Raw genomic sequence first — 24499 nt, 5'->3', positions numbered from 1 at the left:
ACCCAGAGCATTTCCCCCCTTTGCAGGACTGAACTGGGCACTGAGATCTCTAACCCAGTGCTGGATGAAAACAAGGATGTGCATCCCACAGCTCACAGACCCGTGAGAGCAACCATGTGTGCTTTTTGGCAATGGTTTGTGATTCAGGACGTTTATCTGGGTCATTTGGGCCGTTTTTGCATTTGCCTTCTGTAAACCGTGATGGCTTTTGCCTGGGGAGGAACGTTAGAAATGCAAATGGGAGAAGCGTTTGGCAACAAAGCACCGGGTAACCCTGCTCCTCACGGGGTGTTTATCCTGACACATCTGCCTGCCCAAGGATGTGCTCTGAGGCCAAGGAGCTGGGCTGGGAAAGTCTCTGTGGACGCTTCTGTGGCTCAGGATTGACAGAGGATTTGCTGCTGGCAAACCACGCCTGTGGAGCTGCCAAGTTCAAAGGGCAAATTTGAACTTAAAGCTCTGCGGCCAAAATTCCATTGAGTCTGCCAGCTGAAGGGGTTTTTTTGGCCAGTTACAAAGCGAGGATGAGGAGCACTGTAAAAAAGACAAATTTCTTGTTTTTCATGAGCCAACAGGAGGTGGTTGGACATCTGGAATCCTCCTTGTTAGCTGGGCTCACTTGTCACAACAAAATTTGTGTTTTGTCACTTGGCTGTGCTGCAAAGGTCCCGGGAACAGAGCCCAGATGTGAACCCAGGCTGAATTTCTGGCAAGAACTGCTCCAACACCAAATCCTGCTCTGTGCCCTGCAAGACATGGCATGTCCCGAGAGGAACATACCTGAGGGTTGGGATTGTCACGTGTGCTCCTGGTGTGTCACAACAGCCACAGATGAGGGGGGAGAATGAGTGAGTGTTGTGCTGGTTCCTAAAGATCAGCCTGGAAGAATAATGTGGCCCTTCTGGATTATGATGTCACATTTATTCGCCGGAACTGAGACCAATTTGGATCCTCTGTGAAGAAAGACAGCCAGGAGAATGTTTGGATGTTATTTAGCACAGGGAGGCCACTTTTCTTAATTCGTAGGGGCTGATCCCAGTGCTCAGATTGTCAAATTCCTCCAGGTTTCGAAGTAAAAATGTGAATGTTTGTAAAGCGTTTTGGGGTAAGGAGAATGCACTGCCTCTGCCTGATGAGCTTTGCTGTGCTCTTTACATGTCTTGGATGAAGCAGGACGAGCATGAGCGGTGGAAGGACTGAAATCCGCATGTAGGGAGGTAAATCGATGCCAAATTTTGCTTAAATTTGCAAAAAATTGTTGAAATTTGCTTTAATTCGCTTTTCTGGGGGTGGAGCGCGCTGGCTGCACTTCCCTGGCAGGCCGGGAGAGGGCGCACGCCTCTCTGCGCTCAGCGGCTCCTGCGCTAATTCCTGAAAAAATCCCCAAATTCCCCCAAAATGAGCCCGAATCTGCCTCGATGTCCCGGCACATCCCTGTCACCTCCCCTGCAGTGTCACCTCAGCACGGGAGGGACGTGGAGCTGTGGCAGCGAGGCCAGAGGAGGCTCCAGAATGATGAGAAAATGAGGATTATTCAGCTTTTTTCTGCAGAAGAGACCAGGGGTGACCTCATTGTGACCTTCCTGTGCACGAAGTGAGCCCAGCAAGAGAATTTCTGCAATGACCTGCGGTGACAGGACAAGGGGGAGTGGCTTCAAACTGAAAGAAAGAAGGTTTAGATGGGATATTGGGAAGAAATTCTTCTCTGGGAGGGTGACACAGAGAAGCTGTGGCTGCCCCTGGATCCCTGGAAGTGTCCAAGGCCAGGCTGGATGGGTTTTGGAGCACCCTGGGAAGGTGTCCCTGCCATGGCTGGGGTGGCACTGGATGGGATTTAAGGTTCCTTCCAAGCCAAGCCATGCTGGGCTCCTGTGGTTCTACAGAGAAAAGATTTGTTTGGTTTTTTGGGGGGTTTGTTTGTTTGTTTGTTTGTTTTCCCTACCTCAAGGCCAAGGGTAAAACCGACCCTGAACTCTCCAGAGTCAGACAAGTGGAAGGAGCTGAGAATTTATTCTGGTCCACCCAGGAGAGGAGTTCTGTTCTTTCCTTGCTCTGCTGAGTGGAGAGCAGAAACCCTCCCTTCCCTCTGAGTGCCAAGTGCTAAATCTTCCCCATTTTTCTCCTTAATTTAACCCAAAGATGTTCAACCATAACTCAGAGGCCACAAGTAACGAGCCAAGCACCTGTAAAAACCTCCCAGGAGCCAAATGAAGCCAAAGCTCAATTGGTATTTGGACAGTGGTAATTTGGGCATTGGCTGGAAACCACTCCTTGTCTGAGCATTCACCTCCTGACAGGGGGAATTTTACCTGGTGCTCATGAAAACCTAAATTTCTCTGCTTTTTTTGCCCTCCTGCAGACCTGGCACAGCTCCAGGGCATTTCAGGGCAAGGTTTGGGTTTTCCAGGAGGATTTGGCTTCTCCTTCAGCCTCTCGAGGCTGAGCTGGGCTCTGAGCCCCACAGAGAGATGGCACAGGTGGAATTCAGCATTTCATCTCTGATTTCCTTCATTTCTCCCCATCCCCTGGTGAATCCTGGGGGCACTGACTGGTTTTTCACCTCTGCCCTGGTTTGCTGAGGGGTTTTGGGTTTCTACAGCAATATTTCCACTTTTTTGGTGTTGAAAGCTGCTCATTCCAAACATTTTCATGTGGGCCATCAAAAAGCCTTTAATTTATAGATCAGCTCGCTGCTGCATGCCCAAAGAGAGTTCAAAAATCAGAGTTTGCACATTTCTCCTCACAGGGAATCTACTGAGAATCAATTTTCTGTCGATGTTTTCTGCCTGTGAGGAAGAAAAACAAATCACAAGCGAGTCACAGCATCCAGGACTGTTTTACTCTTCTTAATATTTTATCTTCCTGCTTCCTCATGCTCCTAAATATGAACCATTACTGGATTCATAGGGCTTTAAAAAACAGTAAAGAAAATTGATTTCCCCCTTTGTAACTTCCTGGAGCTGTCAGGAGCAGCCAGGACTGGAAATTGGTGCAGAACCACAGAACTTCTTTCTTTAAATGTGATGATATTCCCAATATTTCATGATTTATAGGAGGTTGTAAATTCCAGTCTTTCAAGCAGCTGCTGTCTTGATGCTTTCATCATTCTCATGTTAAAAAAATTTCTATATTTTTAATATATATATATGTGTATATATATATATGTGTGTGTATATGTATATATTTAAATTATATATATATTTGATATATAATATATAAAAGAAAACATTATATGTAATATATTTCATAGAAATTATATTTTATATGTGTATATATATGTATGTGTATATATATAAATTATATATATCTTTGATATATAACATATAAAATAAAACATTGTATATAATATATTTCATAGAAAATATATTTTATATGTGTATATATATGTATATGTATGTGTATATATTTAAATTATATATATCTTTGATATATAATATATAAGATGAAACATTATATAAATTTCATAGAAAATATATTTTATGAGTATATATATGTATATATATAAATTATATATATCTTTGATATATAACATATAAAATAAAACATTATATATACTATATTTCATAGAAAATATATTTTATATGTGTGTATGTATATGTATATGTATATGTATATATTTAAATTATATATATCTTTAATAGATAATATATAAAATAAAAATTATATATAATGTATTTCATAGAAAATATACTTTTATATGTGTATATATATAAAAATTATATATAATATGTTTGATATAAAATATATATGATATAAAATACATATAATAGATAAAATGTATACTGTAATATAGAATATATCATGTATAATATATGATATATGAAATATAAGATACAATATAATGTGTATATTTATATTACATATAATAGATGTTTAATAGATAATTAATATTTAATTTAATATATTAAATAATGTATAATCTATATAATGATATCTAATATAATATATTAATAAAGATTTAATTTTTTTTCCTTTTAAAATATTTTCTGATGTGCAGGTGAAGTTTGCAGTCAGAATCTGCTGCTCCAGAACAGAGCCTGCCTCATTCCTGACAGGCATCACAGCCTGGAAATGGGCAGAGGCAGGAATTTTTAGGGATGCAACCAGGAAAATGGGATGGTGGAAGCAGGGATGTGAGTTTGGCCTCCTGTGCAGCTGAAGCTGGGCACACAGGAAGAGAAAATGTTTGTTTTTTTCCAGGGGTGTGCTGACCCCAAAGCACCTCAGCAAAGGCAGGGGAGGAAGTGGCCAGGCTTGTAAAAGCCCTGGAATGTGTGAGGTGTCCTGAGCCGTGCCAGCACCACGGAATCCTGGAATCCTTGGGGTCAGAGGAGCCTTAAAGCTCATCCCACCCCCTGCCATGTGCAGGGACACCTCCCCTGGCCCAGGCTGCTCCCAGCCCCTGCTGCTGTCCAGAAACAACTGACAGTGCTCAGCAAATTGTCCCTCTCCAGACTCTGCAACAGCCAGATCCATTTTTCACCAAAAAAATCACTTTGAGTGGGCAAGGATTGCTTGCTGATTTCATGTGGAACCAAACTGAGCTCTGTTTGTCAAAGATTTACTATAAAATCTCAGTTCTGTGGATTTCTGGAGCTGTTTTTGGGATGGAAAGCAGGTCAGTGTATCAATGTCACTGCACAAACAATTGACAAAGCAGTTTAACCAAACCAAGCATTATTTGGCAAAGATTTCCTTAGGAAATCTCAGTTCTGTGGCCTTTTTGGGGGTGTTTTTGAGATGGAAAGCAGGTCAGTGTATCAATGTCACTGCACAAACAATTAACAAAACAGTTTAACCAAACCAAGCAAGGATTTGCTATAAAATCTCAGTTCTGTGGATTTTTGGGGGTGTTTATGGGATGGAAAGCAGACCAGTCCAGCAGTGTGACTGCACAAACAATTGACAAAGCAATTGAACCAAACCAAGCAAGGATTTGCTATAAAATCTCCATTCTCTGGCCTTTTTGGGGGTGTTTTTGGGATGGAAAGCAGGTCAGTGTATCAAAGTCACTGCACAAACATTTGACAAAACAGTTTAACCAAACCAAGCATTATTTGGCAAAGCTTTCCTTAGGAAATCTCAGTTCTGTGGTTTTTGGGGGTGTTTTTGTATGAAAAACAAATCAACAAAGCAGCGTGACTGCACAAACAATTTCCAAAACCAATCAAACCAAACCAAACAATATTTGGCAAAGCTTTCCTTAGGAAATCTCAGTTGTGTGGCTTTTTTGGGGCTGTTTTTGGGATGGAAAGCAGGTCAGTGCATCAATGTCACTGCACAAACAATTGACAAAACAATTGAACCAAACCAAGCAAAGTTTTACTATAAAATCTCAGTTCTGTGGCTTTTTTGGGGGTGTTTTTGGGATGGAAAGCAGGTCAGTGCATCAGTGTCACTGCACAAACAATTGACAAAGCAGTTTAACCAAACCAAGCATTATTTGGCAAATATTTCCTTAAGAAATCTCAGTTCTGTGGCTTTTTTGGGGGTGTTTTTTGGGATGGAAAGCAGGTCAGTGCATCAATGTCACTGCACAAACAATGGCCAGCTGCTTCAGCAGGACGAGACTGGCAGGATAATTCCCCCTGGAAGGTGGCTGAGGTGCCACAGCCAGATGTTTACCAGCTGCATGACCTGGAAAAGGATTAAACCTGACTCAGCTGGATGTGGGTCACCCCAGCCCCGTCCCCATCCATGTCCTGCCGTGTCACCCTGCTGAACTTGTCACTTTGTCAGGCCCAGGGTTTCAGCTGGGAATGCCAAAATCCTGGCTCACAGCTTGCAACAGCCCCTGCAGAGCCAGGCAGGGCTTCAGTCACGGGACTGGCCCAGGGGTGGCTGGTGGCTCCCAGGAGCTGCCAGGCTGGCACAGCCTCACCCCTGCCAGCCCAGCCCTGGCACTGCAGAGGGACAGTGCCAGCAGCTGAGCAGGGTGTTGGAAGTGTGGCTTTCAGGGGCTCTGTGGCAGAAGGAAGCAAGCCTCGTTGAGGGATGAGTGGTTTTCAAGCTGTTTTTGTGGTTTTGCATTGCCAGGAAAGTGTGTGGATTCTGTGGAGCAAAGAATGGAAGCATTTTAACAAAATGCTGTTTCCCCCTTTTCTTTCCTATTTTTCTATTTTCTATTTCCTATTTTTCTATTTTCTATTTTCTCAATTTCTATTTCCTATTTTCTATTTTCTTTCCTATTTTCCTATTTTTTATTTGATTTTTCTCATTCCCATGCATTATCATCTATGGAAGCGTTTTAAGAACAGGCTATGGAAGAAGCATTTTAAGAAAAGGCTGTTCCCCCTTTTCTTTCCTATTTTTCTATTTTCTATTTTTTTATTTTCTATTTTCTCAATTTCTATTTCCTATTTTCTATTTTCTTTCCTATTTTCCTATTTTTTATTTGATTTTTCTCATTCCCATGCATTATCACCTATGGAAGCATTTTAAAAAAATGCTCTTTCCCCCTTTTCTTTCCTATTTTTCTATTTTCTATTTTTTTTATTTTCTATTTTCTCAATTTCTATTTCCTATTTTCTATTTTCCTATTTTTTTATTTGATTTTTCTCATTCCCGTGCATTATCATCGCAGTGGAATTCTGTTGGCTGCTTCCAAGGAATTGAAGGAAAACATTCTCTCACTCTCCTCATCCCTTCTGAGAAGGTATTTCAGACACTCTGCATTTTGTTTTTCATCTGTATTTCCTCCTGAAATCCCACCCTCTAGAAATTCTATCCTCTAGAAATTGCATTATCACCGCAACGGTCACGTTTGTGCTCTTGAGCAAAATTCAGAGGAAGGCTCCTGGGGTCAGAGAAAATGGCCTTGAAATAGTTCAAGGTGTTGCACAACTGGGCTGTGATGTGAGCTTGCAAACAGCATTTTCCCTGTGGAATTTGAGGATCACATGGGTTTGTTGCACAGCCCAGTGTGAAATCCTGCCTGCACTTGCACTTGGCCTGCTGCAGAAAATACTTGGGGGTCAAGAAAAACTTGTTTCATGTTTGTCAGAGCTGTGGAGGGGCTGGGGGCTGCCAGGGCACCCAGAGGTGCCACAGCATCCTTTCACCCACAGGTGCCACACTCTGGGCTGGGACATCAGCAGCTAAAGGGAAAATGAGGATGTGGAGAAAGGATTGCTGCCATGAGAGGGAGAAATTCACAGGGAAATTCCCCCCTGCCTGTGGAAGGCCAAACATTGACACCATGGAACAGCCCCCGGGAGCTTTTGGTGCTGTGGGTCTCCAGGCAGAGCTGAAGGGATCCAGGCTGCCATTCCCTGGAGTGCCAGCTCCTTCCCAGTGCCACCTCCTTGGAGTGCCATTCCCTTGGAGTGCCATCCCCTCCCCAGTGCCATTCCCTTGGAATGCCAGCTGCTTCCCAGTGCCATCCCCTCCCCAGTGCCATCCCCTTGGAGTGCCATCCCCTTCCCAGTGCCATTCCCTTGGAGTGCCATTCCCTTCCCAGTGCCATCCCTTTCCCAGTGCCATTCCCTTCCCAGTGCCATTCCCTTGAAGTGCCATCCCTTTCCCAGTGCCATCCACTTCCCAGTGCCATCCCCTTTCCAGAGCCATCCCCTTCCCAGTGCCATCCCCTTCCCAGTGCCATCCCCTTGGAGTGCCATCCCCTAGGAGTGCCATCCCCTTCCCAGTGCCATCCCCTTGGAGTGCCATCCCCTTCCCAGTGCCATCCCCTTCCCAGTGCCATCCCCTTGGAGTGCCATCCCCTTCCCAGTGCCATCCCCTTCCCAGTGCCATCCCCTTCCCAGTGCCATCCCCTTGGAGTGCCATCCCCTTCCCAGTGCCCTGGGAGGTGGCAGAGGTGCCCCATCCAGGTGTTTGCTGTGGCTGGGAAAAGAGGAGGATCCTCCAGCCGTGCCCAGCTGTGCCAACCTGAACTGGCCCCATCCACGGGCAGTTTTCCCCTCCCATTTTCTATCTCGAGGCCCCTCGTGCTGCAGGAGAACCCAAGCTCACCTTTCCCCTCCTTTCCTGCTGGGAAAACGGCCTGGGCTGGGATTTCCAGCAGGCATTGTTCGAGGGCTGTGAGAACCAGTCCAACCACCTGCCCCGAGCGCTCTGGAATAAAGTCAGTTCAGTCACAAACACCTGAAGCTGCAGGCTGGGGGCTTGGCCAGCAATGAATTCCCAGATTTTCAGCCTGCCTGGCTTTGGAAGTAGCTCAGGATAGTGTGGATAATGTTTTGTAAAGCTCTTCTAGCCACAAAGAGTGCAAAATTTTTAGCTGTAGTATGTGCCTCAGCGTTTCCTAGCCTTATTTTAGTGAAGCATTTTGTGCTGAGCAGCCCTGAAATGTGAAAGAGAAAAGGTTAGCTGGGTTTAGATTTCCTCCCTGCAGCTCTTTGTTTTATATGTCACATCTGTGGGATCTGTTTTTACTGTGCTCAGCTGGGGAAGGTCAGAAGTTTTTATTATAATGGTTAAAAACCAGCATTTTAATATGGCCAGAGTGAGTGAGAAGTAACATCTGTGTTAGGATTGGGGTTCTTTCCATCAGTGAATCCAAGAGGAACTGGCAGAGGAGGTTGGGAGCATCATCTCCACTCTGCAGACAGAGAAAAGGGTCCTGGAGAGGCAGTGAAATCAGGCTGGGAATTGTGTCCTCTCCCTGTGTGACCCTCAGCCAAGGGTCCCAGTGCAAGGATGAGCCCTGACTCCTCCTTGCCTGATTTCTGTGTCCTTTGCCAGCTCGATTTGCAGAAGAGCTGCAGGACACGGGTGCAGAACTGCCTGGGGTGGGATGCAGCTCACCTAATTTAACTCTGCACTCATCACTCAGTTGCCTTTTAGCCAAGGGGAGGAAAGCAGCCAGCGTGGCAGGCAGAGAGGATGTGGAAATCACCCCGTGGAGTGTCCTGTCCTCTGCCTGGGGAAGGGGAGAGCCCTGCAGAGGAAGGAGCTGCTCCCAGGACAGGCAGGCTCCTGTCCTGAGGAACAAATGCATGGGATGGGCCCAGGTGACACCATTTCAATATTAAAACGAGCTTTGGTTTGGTTTTTGTGTTCAGACGTGTCTGAGCCTGCCCCAGGCAGGAGCAGGAGTGCTGATCTGGGAATTGAGCTCGTGCTGCTCACGCTGCTTTGCTGCAGGAATTCTTGCAGTTAATGCTGGCTTTTCACTGGAAGAGGATCTGGCAAATCCCATCAAGTTTTGCTCCAAGAGTCAAATATTTTGAGTGCATCTGGAGTGAGATGATTTGTGGAAAAGCTAAGGATGAATGAAAGGCTCCGTGTGTGTCACCAAATCCGTCTTGTGTGCGAAGTTTTGTGATGAGTAAGTGACTCTGTTGGGAGCTGGGAGCCAAAATAGAATCCCAGGCTGGTTTGGGATGGAAAGGACCTTAAAAATAATCTCATCCCACCCCCTTCCACTATCCCATGCTGCTCCATCCTGGCCTTGGACACTTCCAGGGATGGGGCAGCCACAGCTTCTCTGGCCTCACCACCCTCACAGGGAGGAGTTTCTCCTGAATATCCAATCTAAACCCGCTCTCTTTTGACAAGAGGGAAACAAGCAGAGTCCTTTTGGTGCTGGGTCTGACCTGAGTGGTTCCCAGTGTGCAGGAGGCTGTTCCTCCCCTGGGATAAATGCCCCATGGCTTTGGAGGTGGGAGAGAGGAGTCAAAAGAGAACCAAATTACAGGAGATGCTCTGAGCTTAATAAGGTGAAGGACTGAGGTGTGAAAGATATTTATGCCCTTGATATTTATTTATGGTTTTGGAGGTGGAAAAGAGGAGTCAAAAGAGAACCAAATTACAGGGGATGCTCTTGTGCTGTGAGGGTTGCACTGTTTGGGTTTTCACCCCTGCTGATAAAATCCTTTTAATTTTGGGTGCATGCACAGCTCAGTCACTGACCCAGGGATTTCCTGGACGTGAACCATGAGCTTCTCAGCAATAACAAACTCCTTCTGTAGCTCCTTGGGATTGTTTGAAATTACAGAGCAGCACAGAGAGTGCAGTGGGATGACTAAAAAAGATCCAAAATGTTTTTTTATTATTATTATTATTATTATTATTATTATTATTATTCCTCTCTCCTATGAAAACTGCAACCACAGCAAATTAAAATTTGCTAATTCCTGTGAGCTCTTGTGCCGTGAGGGTTGCACTGTTTGGGTTTTCACCCCTGCTGCTGACATCCTTTAATTTTGGGTGCATGCACAGCTCAGTCACTGACCCAGGGATTTCCTGGACATGAACCATGAGCTTCTCAGCAATAACAAACTCCATCCTCAGCTCCTTGGGATTGCTTGAAACTACAGAGCAGCACAGAGAGTGCAGTGGGATGACTAAAAATGATCCAAAATGTCTATTACTATTATTTTTATTCCTCTCTCCTATGAAAACTGCAACCACAGCAAATTAAAATTTGCTAATTCCTGTGAGCTCTTGTGCCATGAGGGTTGCAGTGTTTGGGTTTTCACCCCTGCTGCTGACATCCTTTTAATTTTGCACAGCTCAGTCACTGACCCAGGGATTTCCTGGACATGAACCATGAGCTTCTCAGCAATAACAAACTCCATCCTCAGCTCCTTGGGATTTTTTGTAACTACAGAGCAGCACAGAGTGCAGTGGGATGACTAAAAAATATCCAAAATTTGTATATTATTATTGTTATTCCTTTCTCCTCTGAAAACTGTAATCACAGGGAATTAAAAAACATGAGGTAGTGTTCTCCCCCTTGGAAAGGAAGTCAGATACTTTGATATTTCATGGCACAGAATAATACTTTCAATTTAGCTGTTGCAGAACCCTGAAAATTTACACTGCTTGCCACTGGCTTCCCAACATGTAGGAGTTTGGGCTGCTGCATCATTTGGAAGCAGATTACTCTTTAACATAATGTATTTTAAGATTAATAATTTCAGAAGTTCCTGGGCATCCATTCAAGAGAACAGCTCCTTGGAACAATGTCTGGTTTTATTAGGTTATTGCACAAAATCAGCATTGCATTCAGATATTGCTGTCTCGCAGCATCACCCTGAAGGATTTTATTCAGCTACTGAAGTGATACTACAAAATGAGCACAATTTTACCACCACGTGAAACCAACCAGCAGAAAGGAGGAATTAAATGCAATGCTAGCAGGAAACAAAGGCTGGAACACAGCAGTGAAACAGTTCTGCAAAGTTCAGAAAAGGAAAATTGCATCATAAAGAAAACCGGGCTTAATAAATTACCAGTCCTGTGGGAATTGTCTTGTTCTCTGAGAAGTAATTCTGGGTATTTCTTCTCATCAGGATGATGAATGGGCTGGTTCTGCCTAAGGGAGCGTGCTTAAGCACAAGGTAAGCACTAAAAATGAAAGCTCTGTGTTTCTGCAGCTGCCCTGAGTGCAATCGGCTTCTCTGAGGAAGAAGCAGAAATTAGGGTGGTTCCAAAGGAAGCTGGGCCAGTGAAACGCAGCAGTTTCATTTTGTCCCATCAGAGAGAGAGAGATTATCCCTGGAGAAGTCCCTGCCTTATGCCAAATCATCTCAGCTACCTCAGGCACTTGATTGTGGGCTCAAATTTGGAGCCAGGAGCTTCCCAGCTCTCCAGAACCCTCCAGCCAGGGAGAAGGAGCTGCACATCACTTCCTGGACACCATTTTATTTATTTTTTTAATTTATTTATTTTTGATTTCTGATTGCTGAGTCTCTTTCCTGCAGGACCAGGTGGCTCTTGAAGGTCTGTCAGGTCCAGGGTTCTGGATCAGCAGGTGATTTACACCCGCCTGGCTTCCTCTGGGGGTGACTCAGAGGCTGGAGAGTTTCAGTCCAGTTTCTATTTTAAGTTGCTACACCTTGCAGGTTCCTCCTGAGAGGGGCTGGATCTCGTAGCTGATATCACTGACATCTCCAGGGATAATCTGTGGGTGCAGGGTGTCAGCAGGGTAAAAACCCCAAGCTTGGGCTGCAGCAAATGGATAAAGGCTGAGCAGGGCCCAGTTCCTGGGGGACAATGACTCCATCTCCCCAATTCCCATCTTTTTTGGGGTGTTCTCATGCTGCACTCCTGACGTGATTTATTTTTAATTTTAAACAGTTAAATATTTTCAATTTTAACTAGACTGTTAAGACTTTTGAGCTAGAAGAGAAATCACATGCAGGTGCTGTGACCCTACAAATGCTGCTGTGACTTCAGGGATACATTTGCAGCCACAGCAAGCCTGATACATGGATTTAATTTTGTGATACATGGATTTAATTTTGTGCATTTTCCCTGGATTTTTGCTCTGGTAAAAGCCTGGCTGTGGCTCTGGGTGTGCTGTGCAGGAGAGGGAGCTTTCACTTTTGGCTGTCACATCCCTGGTTGTGATGGATTCCTTTGGTTTTGTGAGTGTGTGGGGTTTGTTGCATTACAGAGCTTGTTTGGGGAGATAATCCACTTATCAGGCCAAGAACACCTTCTCTCCCTAGCAGACAACAAATTAGTTCTTCCCTTTCTGAGGGAGATAAAAAGGGATATCCTCACCCAGGGGAGCAGGGCCACGGCATGGGGCTGGCAGGATCAGAAACAAAAGGAGAGGAAGAAAAAAGAAAAACACATTTGTTGAAGAATGGCTGCAAAATCTGAGCGATTTACTGCAGCAACTCATTCATCAGGGGAATTTGGCCTTGCCTCACTCCAATCTAAATTGAATCTAATTTAGATTCCAAGCAAGGGATGGGAATCCTTTCCTGAACCAAAACAAGCCTTGCCACCTCCTACCTATTCATTACTCATTCCTTAATTTGTTTGGGTTTGTTATGTAGGACACTCAGGAAGAATAGCTTAGAGCTGTGAGTGCTGCCTGCATCTGGAGCTATAATCTCTGATTTTCTGCACTTGGGCTTGGTTGTTGATTCGGTTTTGATGCAGGGTTGGTTCTGTGCCTCTGCCTGGGGCCCCCAGGAAGTGGGGTGTGAACATCTTCCTTCTTTTTCCTGAGTGCTGAGCTGCCTGGGGGAGAACACTGCAGCCTGGGGCTCAAACAATTTCTGTTTTTTCATTAAAAACCAGCTCTGCTCGTGCAGAGCCACCCAGCAGAGCCATCAGGCAGAGCCTTCCTGGAAGGAGGGACTGGACGCTGTTCTCCCCACCTTTGGGGTGTCCTGCCTTCTGACCTACATTCAGTTCTTGCTTTATAAGTCAATAAACACAAAACTTGGCCTCCCAGTCCGTGCATGTCTGGGAATGGCATCATCCCTTCCCCAGGGCTGCCAGCACCCGCTCTGGGGCCCAGGGCAGTGAACAATCCTCCTTCAGCCCTCTCTTGCTGCTTAAAATGTGTGCCACAGTTTGTTCTGAGCCTGTTTCCTGGTCAGAGATGAGATTTGGGCATTTTTGGGCGTTGATTCCAGCAGCTTCTGCAACCTGGAGCAGGTCAGGGCTGCCTTGGAGCACAACCCAGACCGTGGTGCTGGGAATTTTTGAATTCCATGCCTGATTCGTTGCTTCTCTGCGTCTTCCCTCCCTCCTTCCTGGAAATTCCTCTCAGTTCTGAGGTGTTTGGCTCCCTGGGAGCGCTCTGCTGCCTGCAGGGATCTCTGGGACCCTGTGGGGATGTGCTCCATGGTCTGGCCACTGTCTCAGTGCCATAAATCCTGTCACACCCACAGACATCATTCCCATTAGACTAATTTGTCTCCTGCTGACTCTGAGCAGAACCCTGGGCTGTGCAGGTTGTTAAACCCCCAGGATAAAGGTGTGGATTGCAAATTCAAGACTTGGGGAAAACCCTGCCTGCAAGCAGTGAGGGAGGAATGGGAGTGGGGAAAACGAGCAGCTCAGCAGGGGCGTGAGAGTGCCTTGGATCTGGGGGTATCTGGAGAATTTGCTGGAAGAAAAAGCAAATTATCCATTTCCCTGCAGAAAATGATGGAAAGGGTGGAACACCCCATGGGGGCAGAGCAGGCAGGCTGTGTGTGTGTGTGCAGCCCTGGCTGGCAGGGGGGTTTGTGCCATCTCTGCCCTGCTGCCCCTCGCAGGCAGCATTCCCACGGGGCAGGATTGTGGGAATGCTGCTTCCTCCCCACTTCCCACAGCTCCAAAACAAGAACCTCCAGCAGGTGTGGGCAGCTCCAGGCAAAGGCTGGGGAGCTTTGTTGGGCTTGCAGGAGGAAATTCCAGCGGAAGCCAAGGCTGGCTTGACCTCATTAGAGGCAACCAAACCCTCCTTTCCCAAGAAACCTTTGGGGTCTGCTCTTCCAGCCTCCAGGCACGTCTCCTGAGCAGGAATTCTGTCCTCTCCCACAGCCTGCTTTAGTCACGTCTCCCTCTCCTGTTTTTCCCTTCTGAAATTTCCTCCCAGCAGCTGCTCAGCTCTTGGATGCAGTTTGGCACATCCAATCTGGTGGCACTGTTGTTTGGAGCTGAAAGGAATTTGCATTTTGGTGCTCAGGGAGATTTTTCAGGCGTGTAGAGCCACCCCATGAAAAATGGAATCAAAACTGAATTATGGTTTTTTTTAATTCTTAATAATTTCATTGAAGGGATCAGCATAATTTATTTTTTTTTAAGAAAGTGGTTTTTAATTAGCCCTAAAACAGCTGGAGATAAGGAATTGTGAACTAGCAGTGTTATCCTGCATTTCCATGGTTCAGTCTGAGATCTGCTGGGCCAGGCAGGGCTGGGGTTTGGGTTGGACCTTTCCAAGTGAGCTGAGCTCTGTTTTTATTTTTTCTGGGACAGAGTTTCCATGGGATCAGGAAATGCTGCCATTGAACAGATCCCTTTGGTGGCAATGTCAATACTTGGAGCAAAACCAGGACAGGACAAAGAGGCAGCTCCTCCTCACAGCTTTGTCTGTCCTGCATGAACCTCCCGAGGCAGCATTTTGGCTTTGAGACTAAAATAACCCGCAGGAGGATCTATATTCTGCTGGAAATACTCCTGGCTGCAGCAGGTCTTCCTGAAAAACCTCAGCCTGTGCTTGGAATCCTGCCAGGGATTCCCAGATCTCCCTGAAAAACCTCAGCCTGTGCTTGGAGTCCTGCCATGGGTTCCCAGATTTGGGGTCAGCCTTGCTCCATTCCGTGCTGAGTCTGAGTCATGGGGGGTTTTTCAAGCTGCCTGATGAGCACTTTTTGCTGGAAAACATTGAATTAGCAGATCATGGAGCCAGCTTTAGAGAATTGTGGCTATTTGCATATTTACTAACTTGCACATCATGAAGTGCAGGTGATTTGATGCCTCAGGAAGGAAAAAATGCATGGGAAGAAGACAAAACCCACAATGAAACATGCTGCCAAAGGAAAGCTGATTTTAGGGCTGGAACCCAGCGGGTCAAAGACTCTCTGAAGTTAAAAACACAGCAGTTTTCAGTACTCTGAAGCACTGAAGTGCTCCCTGCTGCCTGCTGGCTCCTGTCTGCCCCAGGAGGGTGTTACCAGGTGGGGAAGAGCCCTTAAAGCCCTGCCTAGAAAGGGAAATGAGGTGAGGAGGTTTTGCTGAGCAAGATGAACGAGGCAAGGAGAAAGACTGGCATTGCCAAAGCAGCCCTGGCGTGGTCATGGGGCGGCAGGGAAGGAATGGGGGTCACTGTGGGGGTGGAGGTGCCATAAACTGGTCATTACAGCAGGAAACGGGAAGTGCAGGGCCCTCCCCCCGGGTTTAATGCGTGGCCTTGAGCAAATCACCTCACCTGGATTTACCCCTTCCTCCTGGGAGGGAGGGTTTGACACTCTGTGGGTTCAGCAGAGCAAGGATTTTATTATTTTATGGATGGATGTGCACCCAGCACCCACAGAAGCCAGAGGGAGGTGCAGCGTTGACCCTCCTCGTGTGTGTTGTCTCTGTAGCTCAAATTCAATATTTATAGACCCCAGAGTAGCTGGGAAAAGAAAATCATCCTTAATGCTCTTAATACTCTTTATTCCAGCTGAGGAGCTCTCTGGCTTTTTAGAGGAAGCTCATTCCTCTGTAAATTGAGATGAGCTCCCAGCTTTTCTGGAGGATGTGTGAAGTTTTATTGCTGCTGCCTCAGACATGGCTTCATCCTCGTGCCTTCAGAGCGTGCACTAATGTGCTTTATTGCCTGAGCTCTCACAGAAACAGAGATATTTATTTGTGAGCTGTTGCCCTGAGGTGCTGGGAAAGGGTGGTGATGCCTGTGGTGTGGAAGAAAAAAAGGCTTTTTTTAGAACATCTCATTTCTTGGAAAGTGATGTGTCCATTCCTTGTCTGATTTGCATCAGGATGGGAGGGAGGAGGAAGAGGAAGGATTTTTTGTCCAGGGCCAGGGAGTTGCCCTCTGTGGTGGAGCAGCTGGACAAGGTTCCAGGCAGGAGGTGAGAACCTGATCCTGGCCAGACAAACAGACCACACTCAGTGCAGCTGGCTGAGCACTCCTCTTTGGGCTCGGTTCATTGCTTGGCTTCTTTCAGAATGAAATTCCTGGCATAAAGCTGATGCATTTTATAGAAAAAGAATTTTTTTCCTCTCCCTTCCAAAGGCTTTGCTCAAACACATTTGTGACAAAAAGTGACACTCCCCCACCATGGTTTTCTCACCACCCCTGAGGGTTCTGAGCTCTGCCCCCCTCAGCCTCCCTGTGCAGAAAAGCCTGATAACATAAAATATTATATTGTATGGGGTTTTCTAATAAAAACTGTTTTTTCAGACATCTCTGTAATCAAGGATTGTTTGCACAGAGTGAAGAAAGGTGAATTGGGTGCTGTAGATGGGCTGGGAGCATCCTGAGTGCAGGAATGGCCAGAATCCAATAACTCCTGTCCTGCTGTGTGGGAGAGCTTTACAGGGATTTCTGTGAGCCAGAGAGGAGTTGGATAAGAGGATCCACGTTTACCCCAGAAAGAATTTCCTACCAAGGTCACTGACATGGAAACCAAGAAAGAAAGAAGGAGAAATAAGAGAAACCTGCAGCTCTCTGTTCCATTAGCACTTTGTTTGTCTTATGACCAAAGAGTAAACTGAAGAGTTTTGTAAGAATGTATAAAAAGCATGCAAGCTAGAATAAAAACAGGTCTGAAACCTTCTGAAAATGGAATGTGTTGCTTTGTGCTGTCCCAATCTCAACCGTGACACTGCTGGGCTGTGTGTGTAGTGCCATTGGAATGGGAATGGCTGTGCTTAGTGGGTCACAGCAGAGACCTTTCACCTCCTTCTGCCTGGGCTTTTGTGGCCCAGGATGCTCCCAGGTTATCCACTTTGATATTAAAGCTGTCCACTTTGATATTAAAGCTATCCACTTTGATATTAAAGCTGTCCACTTTGATATTAAATCTATCCACTTTGATATTAAAGCTATCCACTTTGATATTAAATCTATCCACTTTGATATTAAAGCTGTCCACCTTGATATTAAAGCTTTTATCAGTGTGAATAGATTTCATTGTGCTCTGGCACCATCAGTGGGGCTCCCTGTCCCAGCTCAGCTGTTGTAACTGGCTGGTTGTGCCTGCACAAGGATCTGTTGGTGCTGAATAACAGAAATAAGGAAATCATTTGAATAAAACGAATGAGGAAGGAAAAGAGATTAGAGCCCAAGTGGTTTCCATGTTGATAATTCATGGAATCAAAGAATCACTAGGTTGGAAGAGGCCTTTAAGATTCAAATGTTTGCATTAGAACAAAGAAAATAGGAAAGGAGCAGATAAAATTTCACCATTCTCTCAGGACAGCAAAAAAAAAAAAAAAAACAAACCCTTTTTTTCCCCATTAGTAGGAATTTTTGCTCATAAAATAATCCTTCTGAGAGCATGGTGCTGATATTCTGCACTTCTGTGTGTGTGAGAGTGATCAGGACTGACCCTCCCAGTGTCCCTTTGTCCTGGAGCACCTCCAGTGCCAGAAGGAAGCTCTGTTTTTCCAAAGTCCCACCCAAAAAGGCGCTTTTGGTGTTGTCAGTTTTGGGGCAGGGCAGGCAATCGTGGCACCATTGGGGCCAGGAAACTCCTGCACCCCTTAATTCACCCCCCACACATCTCTGGCAGCTGGACCAATTCTTAATCCTGGCCTAAAGAGCAGCTGGAGCTGCTGCCCTTGAAGCAGCAGCCTGGGTGACCTGCAGAGAATTCCCTGGCTCCTGCCAGCTGCCTCTGCTCCGCTGGAGGGTTTGAGTTATTCCCGGGAAAACCATTCCTGCGGGAGGCAGAGGAGGAGCCGGGAGCAAGGCAGGGCTGGTGTTGGATGCCAGGGTTCAGCTGGAGAGGAATTTCTGCATCCCTGCCGTGGAAATGTCGTCCTGGAGATTGCTCAGAGATGATGATGATGATGATGATGGTTCATCACTCGAGTCCTTTATGGCCAGATGCTTTTAGGATGTGTCAGAGCTGCTCTGTCACAGACATTTCTTGGCTTTGCTAAACCAAGCAGCTCAAATCTTTGGCCTGAAAGGGGAAAATTTGCATTTGCTCGCCACATATTAATTACTGATGTTGATTCTTTGCCGTGTGACACTTTAATGCAGATTTGCACCCCGGATTTGGTGCTTTTTTGAGAGAGAATTGATCTATTTCTGTAGCATTTCACAGCAGCTGGGGGAAAAGCTGTGATGCAGACACCTCAGCTGCTTGTGGATAAACTAAAGAGAGTTTTCCTAGAGGAGTGATTTCCGGCTGAGGATCTCACTCACTAAATCCTGGATTTAGAAAGGCTGTGGTGAGCATTTAGCCGGGGGTTTATGAAGTTTTTGTGGGTGCTGGCGGCTCTCTGAGGTGACTCACGATGCCCGCGGGAGGAGGCAGGGCCAGCTCGGGCTGTGTCCGGGCGGGGAGCGCAGCGCGGCCGGCCCCGGGGGCGCAGCGCTATCTGCCGGGCTCTGCAGCATCGCACCCTGCCGGATCGGCTCCTCCTCTCACCCACACCTGGGGCAACTGAGAGATTTTTCATTAAAAAATTTGAAAATATTTTATTGCGTTTTCAGTGTCATGTGAAGCGTGAGACAATACAGATGTTACAATTCACTCCATCCAATCAGAAACCAACTATTTCCTAATTATAATACACGATATTATATTTTAATTATACTCAAAGTGGGGTTTTTTTCGGCCTATCAGCTTTTGCTGCACCATTCTGTGAATGCCTTAAAGCCAATAATCTAAAATTAACGTTTGTGGGTCTTAATACAGCAAATCTTCTATTCTACAGTACTTATTCTATTCTATTCTATTCTATTCTATTCTATTCTATTCTATTCTATTCTATTCTATTCTATTCCATTCCATTCCATTCCATTCCATTCCATTCCATCTTCTCCAGAGTTCTATTTCTCCAAAGTATCCAGTCTTAATTGCAAGGCCACCCTTTGAAACTTTTTTCTAGTTCCATTTCTCTCTCAGCAATATTGTGGAAACCCAGGGCACACAGGGAATATTTCTGTGTCTGCTCTGGGGTGCCCTGACCCCCAGGGCAGCTCTGACTCTGACCCTCACTCATGGAGAAAGTTTCCCAGACTTCAAGAGAGACTGGAATCCACAAAAGTGTGAAACAGATTGTAGAGAGCAGTGTGGGTGTGTCACTGGGTGAGAAATTGAGGGTTTGGGGTTTTTAGTGTGCTGTGGATGGCAGCAGGATGGAGGGCACAGGGTTTGTTCTGGGTTTCCTCTTCGTGCTGCTTCTTCCTCCTTCTTGGGTGGCATTTTGTGATTGGGCAGAAAAGTCCCCATTGGGGGATCAGTTATTGGGTTAAAAGGGGAAATAATCTGGGTGTCAGCTCTTAATTGGATAGTTTAGTCTTAAAAACCCTTGGAACAAGAGACTGTTGGCCATTCTGTCCTTTCTGATGAAAAGCTGCAGAACTCACAGCAGTGAGACTGTTTTAGTGATAAGAAATAATAAACACCTGAGTGTGAACATGAACTGCTGCCTCAAGTGCCTCAGTCCAGACCCAGAGGAACCAATACAAAGTCTGTCCTATTCCATAGCATTTCTAATCATCATTTCTTATCTCAAAGTTTCCATGCTGTGTGAGCCTCCTGTCAAACTTTAAGAATTCTCTACAAATGCATCTCCCACAGCACAGTTCCCTCCAGGAACGCCTTCCCCCTGCCTGGAACCCTGGCAAACTCACACACGTGTGCTCCTTCCCTCCCCAAACCCATTTCTCCATCAAATCTCTTCCCTAAGAGAAGGGATGGAAACCTACCATGGCCTAAATTCCATTTTTTTCCCCAGAATTGTTTCTTTGTTTAAAGTTGATAAAACAACCACTGAAATAAACCAGCTGTAGCAGAACACCCAGCCAGGAGGAGGTGCCTGCTTGGACACCAAAGTGTCAGCAAGGAATTCCCTCTGGAAAATTGGTGGTTTGGGGAAAGAAAATGAGATTTGACAGATTCAAAGCTCTGGGTAGCTTCTGCTGTTTTACACAGCAGCTTTGAGTATGACCAGGGAGATGTTCTTCACTGGCAGAAAACAAAAGACCTTTCAATTCTGTTGTATTTAAGCTGGGAAACTGTTTCCTCCTCCTTCCTCCTTTCTCCTTCTCTTCTGTGGTGTCCAAAATATTACAAATGTGTTTGCCATTTCAGGTGAAAGAGGCTGACAATGTGCTATGAGGAGGACAAAGCTGGGAACCCCCAGATGGAGGGTGCAAAACACAGCCAAAATCCCCAAAAGTTTCTGTTCCACAATTTTCTGGATTGTGCACAGCAATAAGGGACATCAGACCAAAAATCTCCATTGCAAAGACTCCTGGCCTTTTAATAGATGTGGGGATGATTTATGTCCATGTTTACTGACAGCTGGGAGCAGATTCAGCTTTATTTCCTTTATTCATATTTAAGGAAAAGCAGCAGCCAAGGTAAGGCAGCAACATTTGCTGAACAAGCTTTCCTCCACAAAAACACAATCCTCACCCAGAGCTGCAATAATTGATGCACTTGTGTGTTTTACAAGCAGTGAGAATCCCGAAATTAAATGAGCAGATGTCAATGAATATGTGTGGCAACCTGACACACACTAATGGGTTCCATCCAGGGCTGAGGTGAACGAGCTGAGGAGAGGAGAGGCCTAAAAGCAAATCTGAAAGTGCCACCTCATTAGTCTGGCATGGCTGAAGCAGCACACAAAGGCTTCCCTCTGTGCCTGGATTTCTTGGCATCCAGACCCAGAAATCAGTGCCCAAAAGCACCTGGAGCCACACCAGGATTTAGCATTTCCAGGATGTATACAGCCACACCCCTCTAAATACAGCCTGGGTTAAAGGGCTGGGGGGCTAAAAATATAAATTATTGATTGAATTGCTGACCACAACGTGCCAGCAAGGTGCAGGAGTGAGCTCGGTGCTCGTGCACACAGAGGGGGGAGTTTTCAGCCCAGGGGGGAATTTTCAGCCCAGAGGGGAATTTTCAGCCCAGCTTTCAGAGCGTGGCTGCTGCTCCAAGGAATCACTGACCCCGCTGTGCATGCGCAGCTCTGCCTGGGTGAGGCTGCTCCTCGTTTCAGAAAGCATTTCCCTGGCTCTGGAAGGCTGGGAATGCCCTGGGAATGCCCTGGGAATGCTCTGGGAATGCTCTGGGAATGCCCTGGGAATGCTCACAGGCAGGGCAGGCTGCTGGCAGGGGCAGCCACGTCTGGCTCACAGAGGGGAGGGCTCGCTGAAATCCTCCCCCTCTGGTGGAAAAGCAGCCCCCAGAGCCAAGGATAAATAGAGGAGGGTGAGGAGAGGAGGATGGCAAAGGAGCTGTGACTTGTGGGCCCTGGGGGGAAGCAGGGAGAGCAGAAAATCAAGGACAAGCTCGATCTGTGTCCAACAGAGAGAGGTCCTGCAGGGTGTGTGCGACAGAAATCACAGGTTTGCTCAGGATGGAGCAGAGTTTTTGGGAATTATGGGGATATTCACACTCTGTTAGTGCAATGCTGGTTTTTGTCTTCTCTTCCTGCCTCTGACAAGGTTGGGATTGAAGTGCTGGAGATGGTACTTCGTGTTCAGACTCAGATGTTTATTATTTCTTATCTATATCACAGTCTTACAAGTCCTGAGTTCTGCAGCATTCTACTAACAAGCTACAAAATGGCTCACTAGCTTTCTCTGCAAGGCCTTTTAAGGCCAAACTATCCAATTAAGAAATGGCACCTAAATTATTTTCCCTTTTAACCCAAAGCTCTCAGTATCCAGGGTTCCAACAGATGCAGGTGTGATTTCTGTGTGGAGAGAGCACGTTGGGCAGCAGAGGCACTCTGGGGACCTGCAAATAAAAGCATTAATGAGGATCTGCCCCCTGAAATATTGGCTGGGTGCACCTGGAAACTGCAGATAAAGTCATCAGCATCAGCTGGGAACGAAGGCACAGAGGTGGGAAGAGCAAAGCTGGAGCTGCCTCCAGTTTAGAACATTCCGAGGATCCAGGTGTTGGCAGGTACATGAGGAGCTCATTTCAAACCTCGAGTGTGAAAAGAGAAAACTGAATGAGCCTTTCTAACCCCCCAGGCACCCTGTGAAAGCAACAGAGAGCGAGAGCAGCCCTCCCTTGCTTGGGATTTGTGCAGCACGGATGCTGGAGTGCGTGGGAAGGGCTCCTCCATCCATTAAATCCAACATCTCTAAATTGGCGTTCATTATCCTGCAGGGCTCCTCTGCACGGCCCTGCTCCTTCCCTCCCGGCTGGAGCAGGGTCAGGAGCACAAAGGGGCTCCTTTTTCCCCCTTTGGAGCCTCGGGGGTGGCAGGGCTGGCTGAGGGAGCTCTGATGCCGTGGTGGCTCTGCTGTGTCCCCCGGCAGCCAGGAGGGGCCGGGCTGATGTGATGGGGATGGCAGAGGAGCCCAGACACGCAGGGCTCCGTTCCCTCTGCCCTGTCCCAGCCTCGGGGACCGTGACAGTGAGGGATTAGTGGGGGCAGGGTGCTGAAATTATTTTTATCTCCTCGTCTTGTTGTGCCTGTGCACAAGTGCCAGCCTTTTCAGCCTTTTTTTTTTTCCTCTCTTTTTTTTTTCCTCCTGTGAAGCATTAACTGGGTGGGTTGCCATAGCAACCCCCGCATGATAAGTTGGGCTGCTTCTTGCAGAGATTTCTCCCTCAACAGTCAAGGTTTCTCTCTCTCTGAGCATTGCATCCCCTTCTCCACGTCCCCTGGAGCAGCTTTGCCCTCTGTGGTGCCCCCAAGGCCACCCCTGTCCCCCAGGCAGCTCCGTGGAGGCACCAGGGCAGGAAGGAGCAGCTTGTGCACCATCCTGGCGTGGGATGGGGTCGGGAGGATCTCTGCTCTCCATCCCTCGTGCAGGGCTCAAAATTGAAACAGGCTTCGAGTGTGACATCCTGATTATTTGCAAGTTTTCCAGAAGAGGGCAGGGAGGTGTTTGCTGCTTGTCCTAAGCAGGCAGAGGGGGACACTGGAGTGATTCCCAGCTAAGCCCAGATCGCAGGAAGAGTGAAATGATCTTATCCCTTCATTCAGTCATGAGAGAACCCAGAGAAGTTTGCTTTGGAAACAAAACCAACACAGCTTGTGGCAGGGTAAGAATCTGGGAGGACCACAGGTGTTTGTTGCCACTCAGCTCGGATCTTGTCTGTGGAAGGCTCGAGGTGAAGAATAAACTTCTCCAGAGCTGGGGAAGAGGGTGTGACCTCCCTGACACATAACTTTTCCTCTCAAAATCCACCCAAATCCGAGGCCAGTTTCACCAGAGGTTTTCTTCACCTCAGGGCCCCATTTCCCTTCTTTAAATAGCAGCTACAACGCTGGTCTGGAATGAAGTAATTGAGGTTGGTACATGAGTGATTCTAGGGGAAAACTCATTACTTTTTCAGGATGTTTGTTTGCCAATATAATTCGAATTGTTTGGCAGGCAGGCTCTGGGGTGCCTGGGGCTGGAGGAGAAAAGGTTTCTGTTTCTACCTGAGGAGCAGAAGGGTCTGGGGGTCAGTCAGTGACTCTGCCTGAGTCAGTGTGGCCGAGCTGCTGCTTCCTCTTAATCCTCTTGGCCCCTGAGTCTCATCCCTGGCAGGATTGTCTGTAATAGATGTAATTAGAGCGGCAGCAGCACAAACAGTGCAGCCCTGCTGATCCCTGCTCTGCGTTCTGCCAGGGCACCTGGCTGCCTGGGAATAGCTCTGATTTCCATGGTGCTCTGTGGAACAGGTGGCTGTCAGAGGACAGAGCCAGGGATGTTTTCCAGCAGCTCCTGGGGCTATAAAAAACCCACCCTCAGCACTCATCTGCTGTGCATGGGATGGATTGTTCCAGAAGGGGTAGGAGCAAATCCTTCTGGCTTAACCTGCCCTTCCCTTTGTGTGTTGTGATGATAACAAGGGGAAACAGGACAAAAGAAAAGGCTCAATGTCCTCCATGCAGCTCTGGGTATCATGTTTGCTCTTCTGTCTTCCCAGGGAGGAAATCAGATTTTAAGGTTTCTATGTCTATGATGGATGACTTCTAAGGGGGGGATGGATGCTGGCATCAGCACCCTGCAAGCCGTTGGTCTCCCTGGCCACACCTGGCTCCTGCAGGTACATTAAATAGATTTATTTTCTTCTGCTGGGCTGCTGGAAGAGCGCACAGGAGCCCAAAGAACCCTGTGAGCAGAGGGGACAGCGAGGACAACCTGACAGCCAGCGTG

General features: G+C 46.8%; 1 protein-coding gene across 1 annotated transcript in view; it reads right to left on the bottom strand.

The window, feature by feature from the left end:
* The window catches only part of LOC311162851 (potassium-transporting ATPase alpha chain 2-like), a gene marked incomplete at both ends in the record, with an annotated part of 42046 nt that extends 23277 nt beyond the window's left edge, over positions 1 to 18769 (bottom strand). The window contains 2 exons of the mRNA XM_084221431.1: positions 15307 to 15397; positions 18666 to 18769. Of these exons, the coding sequence (XP_084077557.1) occupies positions 15307 to 15397; positions 18666 to 18769 (195 nt within the window). The remainder of the gene's footprint in view (positions 1 to 15306; positions 15398 to 18665) is intronic.
* Positions 18770 to 24499: the final 5730 nt, after the last annotated feature.

This window comes from Fringilla coelebs, assembly GCF_963513975.1.
Source record: "Fringilla coelebs genome assembly, chromosome: 25".
In the NCBI taxonomy this organism is placed as follows: domain Eukaryota; kingdom Metazoa; phylum Chordata; class Aves; order Passeriformes; family Fringillidae; genus Fringilla; species Fringilla coelebs.
This window is presented reverse-complemented; position numbering and strand designations above follow the sequence as displayed.